We start from the raw sequence: 10,576 nt of genomic DNA, 5'->3' as shown, positions 1-10,576 counted from the left end.
CTTGCCAACCTAAAGAAAGGAATGGCGATGTATGATTTGAAGTCAGGAGCCCGCTTGAAGAGAGAAAAGGCGTTTTTAAAAGTTGTTGAAATCTTGCCAACCTAAAGAAAGGAATGGCGATGTATGGTTTGAAGTCAGGAGCCCGCCTGAAGAAAGGAATGACGATTATTTTCAAAGTTGTTGTCAGGAGCCCGCCTGAAGAGAGGAAAGGCATTTTTAAAAAAAAAGTTGTTGAAATCTTGCCAACCTAAAGAAAGGAATGGCGATGTATGGTTTGAAGTCAGGAGCCCGCCTGAAGAGAGGAATGGCGATTATTTTCAAAGTTGTTGTCAGGAGCCCGCCTGAAGAGAGGAAAGGCATTTTAAAAAAAAGTTGTTGAAATCTTGCCGACCTAAAGAAAGGAATGGCGATGTATTGGTGGAAGTCAGGAGCCCGCCTGAAGAGAGGAATGGCGAATTATTTTCAAAGTTGTTGTTGAAGTCAGGAGCCCGCCTGAAGAGAGGAATGGCATTCATTTTTGTTGTTAAAGTTGGGAGCCCGCCCATAGAACAGAGGCATACATTTCAGTCTTTAATTTTCAAGCATTGAACTTGGGAGCCCGCCCAGATAACAGAGGCATACATTTCAAGTCTTTAATTTTCAAGTATTGAAGTTGGGAGCCCGCCCAGATAACAGAGGCATACATTTCAAGATCAAGTCAGAGAACAATAAAACAGAGGGTTACAATAGGAATCCCCAGCAGGAAACAATAAAATTCCCCGGCACCGGGAAGCAGAAGGTTGCAACAAGAGGTCACAGCACAAATTCAAGTGCATGTGTCAAAAGAAGAACAAGAATACAGATAGAGAGAGAAAAAAACGGACAGAGAATAGAAGAGAGAAAAAATTCCGAAAAATATTTAAGTTTTCAAAATAAAAATAAAACTAAAAAAAATCTACTGCTTTCTTTCTTTGTTAGAAATTAGTATTAATGGTTGTTGTTTTATTTAAAGCTTAAAGCTTTTGTTTTTGGGATTACTACTCCACTGGTCTGTTACTGGGTTGTTACTGTTGCTGGGCAGTTGTTGCTATTGTACTGTTATTATTGCTGCTGATTCTCATCATCATTTTCTTTTGCTTCCAATATCAGGTACATATCTGAAAATTCATGTCATGAAAAGTTTCAACATGGCAAGTAAATGAAGTTTGATTATAAGGATGTCTTCTTACTCATTTAAATTTTATTAGTTTAAGTTTCAGTTTTGTTTTAGTTGGTTAATATAGTATTAAATCAATTGGTAGATTAAGTCTCTTTCTTAATAACAAATGGCTTAGTTATTTTAGGAACGCGATCAACTCATTTCTTTTAATATATGAAATAATGTCAATGATTCTTTACAAAATATAGAGTTAGTGTTTGCAAATATTCGCATAGGCAGAATATAAAAATTGGTTTATTTATCTCAAACCCAATCTTCGTAAGCAAAATTAACCAAACAATTATAACTTTGGACTAAAAACAAGTATATGATAAGGATATGGGATTTACAAGCACGAATTGCAACATTTTATGTCAAGGATATGTAGAAATAGAATTCGCATTAAATGTAACAATAAAAGTTATGCAGAAACTATTAATTTGTTTATCAAATTAATTCTTTTTCCAGTTTTATATGCGATTCAATTTTTGGATATGTTAATGTTGTATCCACGATAAAAATGGTAGTATTTTTAGTTACATGTTGTTTGTTTCTTTTTCATATCATTAATTCTTTAAAATTTGAACAGTTTTGAGGTATATAATTCATACGCGTAAAATAAGACTTGTAGCAACGCCTAATAAATTTTGAATTCTTTGTCAAGAAATTTGGTGGCATCCCAATCGGATTTTCTCCACGATTCTTACATTTAAAATAGATAGATGCAATAAACATTTATGGAAAATCTATACTGCTATTAAGAATCTTTTGCGTGATTAGGGATGCGTTCGCGTAACCTGATTATATTTCTAAAAGCAATTCGGATTATGCGTTCGCGCAACTTCGAACGAACATTTAATAAAAAAAGGGGCTCTTCGGAGAATATCAATATTAATTTCATATAACTCGAGATGTGCGGTTCAATATTTAATTATACAAGAGCGACGAACGTTCATAATTTTATTTTAGCACAATTTCGAACTTAAGTCTTTTTTATATATAATAAAAAATTTCGAAAAAAAAATAAATAATAATTATTATATTGTGTATACGTACGCGTGACACGATTTTCACGTTAAAAAATATTAATATATAAAACGAATACACGTACGCGTGATTCGATTCGAAGAAGGGTTTTTAATTATAAACAATTTAAATAGAAGCGGTAACAATAAAATCATGCAATAAAAATGTATTTAATAAATCAAAATAATCAAGCCAAATATAACAATTGAGCGACCGTGCTAGAACCACGGAACTCGGGAATGCCTAACACCTTCTCCCGGGTTAACAGAATTCCTTATCCGGATTTCTGGTTCGCAGAATAATAAACAGAGTCATATTCTCCTCGATTCAGGGATTAAAATTGGTGACTTGGGATGCCTTAAAATTCCCAGGTGGCGACTCTGAAACAAACAAACAAATCCCGTTTCGACTGTCCTTTAATTGGAGAAAACTCCCCACGCGCCCCGCGGGCGCGGCAAAAAGGAGGTGCGACAGTCCGCAGTTGGCAAATCCTTCTCGGAAGCAATCAAAATGGGAGAAATGATAGAGAATGGTCTTAAGACAGGAAAAATTATAAGTCAAGCAATTTTTAAAGCCGCAACTCAGGTTGTCCGGGTTGAGTCTGATAATTTTAGCGACACAAATGAGAAGATTGAAGAAATCATGATGACATCAGGGTCGAGAAGAGGTCCCAGGAGAACATTTCGAAGGTATAAGCAGCCTCCTCAAGTTTTCCATGACTCCGCTGAGCAGTATTATCTCCCTCAGAACCCACAACACTCTGTTGTTCCGCCTCAGTATGTTGCCCAACCACCAAAACACTCCAGAAGGTGAGCACGAGCATCACAAAATCTCCAGAAGCCTCCACAAAATTTTCAGATGCCCTATAACCCACATCCAAGCCAGAGGTATGAAGGGTAACGAAGGTTGAAAGATAATTTTACGCCCATAGGAGAGTCCTATGCAAGCTTGTTTGAGAAGTTAAAGTATCATGACATGATTACACCTATTCCTCCAAATCATGTGGACCCCCGTGCAAGAAGCTTTGACCCTTCTAAAAAGTGTGAATACTATTCCAATGCTCAGGGGCACAATGTTGAAAGCTGTCGGGATTTGAAAAGAGAAATAGAAAGGATGATCCAGGAAAATCTGATTGTGATCCAAGATAGTGACACCCAGAATATCGCGTAGAATCCTTTACCTGCACATCATGATGAACACTTTGTGGGGAAGATGCCTGGTGACATGGAGTTTGAGAATCCTCTCGGGAGCTTGCTGACTGAAGTTAATGATGTTGAAATTGGAGAAGGCTCTGCTAATTCTGATGAGCAAATTTGTGGCTAAATGTCAAGTCTAGCAATTGAAAAGTCATTCCCTCCTCACTTGGAAGGAATCTTGGTATCTTGTTTTGATATTTTTCTATTATCTGGGTTATTTCAGGGTCGTGATCCAGATTTTATTTATTTTATTGAGTCAAACCCTTCTATCCCTCCATTCTGTTTGTATGAGTCTTGTTTGTCTGTTCTGTTGCTATTAGCCGGGTTATTTTAGGGTTGTACTCGGATTTTAGGTTGCTTGTTTAGTTGTCAAACCCTTCCATCCTTACTCAATAAAATACAGTTTGTCCTTCTGTGTCATTCTATTTCTAGTTCTTTTCTCGCTAGTTCTAATGACATGACATGCATGCGGAAATTTTGGCCAGATCTTAGAAACTGATTTAATCTGGAATTGGATAAAAAAAAAGTTGAAATACTTTGGAACCAAGTTCGAGTAAAATTCACCTTCAAATCATTGTGAAGATCGGGCTTGAGGAAGAATCAATTGAAGTTTGTTGGAAAGTTTGACATTAAGGGATGGAAAGTGTCTTGTGACCACGACACACCAAGAAGACAGACATGTTCGTCAATGCTGGGATCGCGAAAAGATAGCATGATTGGCATTCTCGAGGCTAGGAGGCCCTTTTTCCGCTACCCAAACACTTTATATCCTTTGCCACCCCTTTGAGCATGTGTTATTTTCTTTGACCACCCTCTTTTGGAATCAAGTTTAGATTCGAAAAAAAAGAGTCCATGTCCCAAAAGTACAAACTGGGCAATTCTTAGAAAGTTCCAGTGCAAAAAACAAAAAAAAAGAAGGAAAGGATTATCTGCCTCCAAAAATAAAAGCTGGGGCAATTTGTTTTGAAAAAAAAAAGAAAAAGAAAAAGAAGAAAAAAAATAGAAAGAATGATGAAAATTATAGTTAGGTCAGATGCTTTGAACTACGTTTGACCTGATTCCTTAAAAAATAAGGATACGTAGGCCGCCTCACGGTTCGGTCCAACCAAATAAGAATTTAAAAGAAAAGAAAAGAAAAAATAGAAAAATCCAAAAATCCCCAGCATCTGAAACTGGGGCAAAAATTTTATTTCACTTTTGAAAGAGTCGATTCCAAGAATTGTAAGTCTACAACCCCTCATATTGAGTCTACTTTGAGCCTTCATGTCGACCCTTCTTTCCAACCCTATCCAAAACCTTCCAAGTAAAGACCTCCCGATATGCCTTCAAGAATGCCAAGAGAAGTATGCAATGAGCAAGGGTTGTCACGCAACATATAACACTGTTAGGATGTTTGCGCAAGAAAAAAAGAAGAAAAAAAAGAAGAGAAAAATAGAGAAGAAAAATGAGAGAGTCTTACTAGTGAAAACTCTCACGCGCATTGTAAGACGACGGTAAGTAGAGATGAATAGATGAGAGAGATTTATTGGTGAAAACCCCTCAGGCGCTACTAGTCGAAAGTGAGTCGTGAAGCTGATGCAAAGGATTGGCACGGATAGGCCCGACTTCAAAGATCATAAGAATGATAAAAGGGAAGATTGGATTAGTTTGATAGATCAGGCCATTGAGTCCAAAATGCATGTCATGATTATTAAGGCTAGTTATTGAAAAAAATTCTTCCTTTTGTCCTTCCGATAGGGGCATTTCTTGTTAATATTTTTCTTTGCGTCATTGTGTCCTTCACCCTAAGTCAGTCCTTCTCAAAACAAGCAAGAAAAGATTTCAAAATCTGCTACCAGCTTTTTAGTTGTACAAAGTAAATTTGGCCAGCAAACTTAGTTGTTAATGTCAACATGCCTTGAGGATTCATACAAAGGCTCCTCCAAAAGACTCTTGTCAGCCTGGTTGGCGCAAACAAAGATAACTTGTGATTCTCTCTGACAGACAAAGTGCTCAAACATCAGAAAGGATCATCTAAGAAAAGATCTTCAGTTGGGATAATGCTGATTGAGCCAGAAATACAAATGGTACCGGGTGTGAAACAGTCAGAGTTGGTGCAGAACAAAAGTTTCTTGAGACTGACTCAAGATGATCGAGCAAAAGCCAAGCTTCTCAAAACTCAAGGACACAAACCGACCACCATTTTCAAAACTGACAAATTTTTCTTTGTGTGAAATAGGAACAAAGCAGGGCAAGGAAAATGGTTCAAAAAAAAGAGAAAAAGAAAATAAGAAAATACCCGACAAAGGGAAGTTTCTCAAAATTTTTGTCTTTATTTGTCTTGATATTGTGCATAAAATCATGCCATTGATCTTCACCTTTTTCCTCCTAGGATAAAAGTCCTAGTCTGATGGATTTTCCTCTCAATACAAAATCTTAGTCTAATGAATTTTCTCCTAGGATAGAAATCTTAGTCTGATGAATATTTCTCCTAAGATAACAAAAATAATCATAGTCTGATGAATCTTTCTCCTAAGATAACAAAGATAGAAAACCTAGTTTGATGAATTTTCTCCTAGGATAAACGTCCTGGTCTGATGAACTTTCTCCTGGGATCAAAATTTTAGTCGGATGAATCTTCTCCTAGGATAGAAATCTTAGTCGGATGAATCTTCTCCTAGTATCAAAACCTTAGTCTGATGAATTTTCTCCTAAGATAAACGTCTTAGTCGGATGAATCTTCTCCTAGGATCAAAATCCTAGTCTGATGAATTTTCTCCTAGGATAAACGTCTTAGTCTGATGAATTTTCTTCTAGGATCAAAATCTTAGTCTGATGAACTTTCTCCTAGGGTAAAAATCTTAGTCTGATGAATCTTTCTCCTAAGATAACAATATAAATCTTAGTCTGATGAATTTTCTCCTAGGATAAACGTCTTAGTCGGATGAATCTTCTCCTAAGATAACAAAAATAGACCTAGTCTGATGAATTTTCTCCTAGGATAAACGTCTTAGTCAGATGAATCTTCTCCTAGGACCAAAATCTTAGTCTGATGAATTTTCTCCTAGGATAAACGTCTTAGCTGGATGAATCTTCTCCTAGGATCAAAATCTTAGTCTGATGAATCTTTCTCCTAAGATAGAAGACCTAGTCTGATGAATTTTCTCCTAGGATAATTTGAAAAAAGGAAGTTTGAATTTGAAAAAAAAGGAGTCATTTTTTAGTTTTCTTAAGATTATCAATGTTTAGTCCTCCTAAAATCAGGAGCCCGCCTGGAGAATGGAGGTGTTAAAATTTAAGAAAGTTGTTGAGGTCAGGAGCCCCCCCTGAAGAACAGAATGGCGGTTTATTTTTCGAAAATGTTGTTGAGGTCAGGAGCCCCCCCTGAAAAACAGAATGGCGATTTATTTTTCAAAGTTGTTATTGAGGTCAAGAGCCCCCCGGAAGAACAGAATGGCGATTTATTTTTCGAAGTTGTTGTTGAGGTCAGGAGCCCCCCTGAAGAACGAAATGGCGATTTATTGGCACGGTATAACAACATACTCATATAATTGGCAGAAAATAGCTCTAGTTATAGATATTGGCATCAAATAGCCAATAAATGTATATCACAACAATAATATGTATATCACAACTTTTTTTCTTCTTCTTTGTCTATACCAACATGTATATTAAAATTTTATTTTCATTCTTTGTATATAAATAATATTATTTTTTGTATATCAATAATATAAAATTATATATATAGTTATTGCTGCCTTTTTATCAATATATATCACAATAAAAATATTGTATTATTTGCATATCGGACATATGTATACCAAAATAGAAATCATAAGTTTATTTTTCTTCTTTGTGTACATTAAAAATTAATTTTTTTGTATACTAAAATATTATTTATTCTCACAATTATATTTACTATTTTATATTTTAGAACTTGCTTAAACATGCTATATCGAAAATTTATTTTCCTTTTTTGATCAATAATTAATAATTATATTATTTGTATATCATAGTGTATAACATAATAATAATGTGTATATCAAAGAAAATTATTAAAATTTTATTTTCCTTCTTTATATAACACATTTCAGATTTAAAACTCAAGTTCAAGACGACTCCACATGTGTATCCCCTATTGTAACCCTTGTATATCTCTATGTATATCAGTGATATCTCATGTATATTATGTGTATCTGTGTATTTCCATGAAATTTGTGTTATATATACGATATACAATGTGATATACACGGGCGTCTAAAAAATATTGTGTTGTATACTGATATAAAAAGTAATATACACAGACGTCCTTAAAAACTTGTATGTGATATACACTAATGTACATGATATACAACGTGATATACACATGTCGCAGTTGGATTTTTAGATCTGATTTTTTGTCTAAACCAGTCTAAATCACTTTTAATGTTGCTCAAATTTTGTATATAGTCTCGTTTAGGTATTTTTAACCAATTTCAATCACACCCTCTCATTCAATCCAACCAAAAAAAAAAGAAGAGAGAAGAAAAACAAAGTTAAAATATATTTTTTCTCTCTTAGTTTTTGCTTCTGATTTTCTCTGATGTGAGATCAACCTTATCGTTTCATCCCACTAATTTTTTTTGCATAATTTGCCAAAAAAGAATTGCTAAACTATGAAAGCAAAAGAGAAGAGATAGAAGAAGAAATACAAGGAGAGAAAGGGGGAAAGAAGCCAAAATAAACGTGCAGGTTTTTTTGAGAGAGAATATAAAAGAGAGTAAGTTTTTTTAGGATTGGCTATATAATACCAACTGTTTGGGGCTATCTTTGCCAAATCTAATGTAAGGTTAAAAAATTGCCAATTTCTGTTATGGGCTGTTATAGGATGCCAATTTTTCTTTGCAAAATGTTTAGCCCAAGCCAATCCTTCTTTTTACACAAATAGCCCTTTTGTAGGCCACTGTGTTGATTTTGTTCCCTTTTGTACACGACAAAAATCAGACGCTCCGATTTTGTGATCGATATGGCATTTCGTAGCCCAGAAGGCTCAAGGCACCGATTGAGATTCGACCCCGAGGGTTCCCCATGTCTGACCTCGGAGCACCAGAGACCGACGGTTATCATGGACAAGTGGAAAATTTCTAAGGCGCGTGATCAAAGCTGACAACGCCTACAAGAATAGTGCAAGTCTGTACCAGACTTTTAAGTAGCTGTGCCAGCTACTTTTCCTTGTAATAATTATACATGTACCATGTTGGGACTTCCCTCCTATATAAAGTGGACCCTTGTTATTTTTTGCACACATGATATTCAATACAAAAACAAGAACATTCTCTGCTCTCTAACTCAAACATATTCTCCTTTGATTTTATTGCTTATATTTATTATGTTGCTTACATTTATTACGTTTTATTGATTGTTCTTCATTTATTAGTCATCATTGATCATAAAGAGCCCCCATCAAAGCTCTTAGAACTGTTAGTCCTTCATCGGCCATCTCCAGTCGAGCTCATTAGCTTAACCTCGAGGCCCAGTATAGGCCAGCTCGAGACCCCGATCCCCCCGATCTACGGTTGCTTGGTTTAAACAACAACACTTACCCTTATTCTTACTTTGCTTTCCTAGCTCACACTTAGCATCTATTCCCTAACAACTAGCATAAAAATAAATCACATATTTTTAGAAACACAAAATCAAATCTAATTGAAATGATCATTTTTAAGGTAAATAGTCGGCACCCACCGTGGGGCTAAAAATAATAGTGATTGTTTTCGTGCTGATTCACTGAAAACGCAAATTATTCTTTACACTTTTTCTTGCCCAAGAATCTTTGATTTCAGGTCAAAATGTCTAACTTAGTGAATGCACGTGAAAACAACGGTCTTGAAGACCATGGGGAGAATAGTGTAGTTGTTCCAGGTATCGGTGTACCACCATGAAATCCTGAAGACGCACCGGAACCAATTCATGTGGACGTGATCTTGAGCAAAGCCCAACACGTCGATATAAACTCACACACTAACAGGAGCATATGCCAAGAAAATCGACAAAAAGCTCGGAAAACCACATCCCAGTGGGAAAGAGAGGCAGACAAGAGGAACGGAATGGGAAAACCTCAACACATCATTCATATGATCATTGGGGGGACCGACGATCCTCAAGGACCCGTGATCAAACGGACAAAACTTTTTGCTGCAACAGAAGGGCAAACTCGGAGCTGCATGCCCGAGGACATCCTAGCATTCAGTGAAGAAGACTTAGAGACCTTGTCACATCCACATAATGATGCGCTGGTAATTTCATTTCTCTTGAATAATGTTCAAGTTAAACATGTACTCGTGGATCCAGGTAGCTCGGCCAATGTTATCAGGTCGAAGGTGGTAGAACAGCTCGGACTGCTCAACCAAATCATACCTACCTCCCGAGTCCTCAACGGCTTCAACATGGTCGGCGAAGCAACGAAGAGAGAGATCACCCTCCCGGTCAACATGTCCGATATAGTTCGGAATACCAAATTTCACGTCATCGAAGGTGACATGAGGTACAATTCATTGCTTGAAAGGTCATGGATACACAATATGAGGGCAGTACCATCAACGCTTCATCAGATGATGAAATTTCCAACAAAAGACGGTATAAAAACGGTATATGGGGAACATCATGTGGCAAAGAAGATGTTCGCGGTTCACGAGGAGGTACCAACTTCTATACCCTCAGCCTCGAAGGAGCGGGTAGACAAAGAGACCCTTGAGGACGATGAAGAAGACTTCTTCACTCCCCGATCCTTTATTGCCCCCGAAGAATCGGATGCAACAAAGTTGATAATTGAAGAACTGGAGCAAGCTGTTTTGATCAAACATCTCCCAGATCGGAAGGTATACCTGGAATGGGACTAACCCCCAAACTCAGGAAAAAACTCATTCAATTTCTTATCAATAACATCGATTGTTTTGCTTGGTCTCATTTAGACATGACAGGGATCCCGCCAGAAATAACCATCCATCGACTAAGTGTCGACCCCAGGTTCAAACCGGTAAAGCAAAAAAGGAGACCTCAGCCCGAGGTAAAACACGCGTTCATCAAGGACGAGGTAACAAAACTCCTCAAAATAGGGTCTATTAGGGTGGTAAAATATCCCAAGTGGTTGGCTAATGTAGTGGTAGTTCCCAAAAAGGGGAATAAATTAAGAATGTGCGTAGATTATAAAGACTTGAAT

The 10,576-nt window shown here is 36.6% G+C and overlaps 1 protein-coding gene across 1 annotated transcript; it reads left to right on the top strand.

Annotated features, from left to right (window-relative positions):
- Positions 1-9,464: 9,464 nt before the first annotated feature.
- Positions 9,465-10,256, top strand: LOC142166998 (uncharacterized). Its single transcript, XM_075227146.1, has one exon. It carries the CDS (start codon positions 9,465-9,467, stop codon positions 10,254-10,256), a length of 792 nt encoding a protein of 263 aa, XP_075083247.1.
- The last annotated feature ends 320 nt before the right edge of the window (positions 10,257-10,576 follow it).

Source organism: Nicotiana tabacum, chromosome 12 (genome assembly GCF_000715075.1).
Source record: "Nicotiana tabacum cultivar K326 chromosome 12, ASM71507v2, whole genome shotgun sequence".
In the NCBI taxonomy this organism is placed as follows: domain Eukaryota; kingdom Viridiplantae; phylum Streptophyta; class Magnoliopsida; order Solanales; family Solanaceae; genus Nicotiana; species Nicotiana tabacum.
Note: the sequence above shows the minus strand (reverse complement) of the source record. Positions and strands in the feature narration are given on the sequence as shown.

Bases quoted from the DNA above. Each gene is read 5' to 3' on its own strand.
- LOC142166998 (XM_075227146.1), top strand. From the start codon at position 9,465: ATGGGAAAACCTCAACACATCATTCATATGATCATTGGGGGGACCGAC.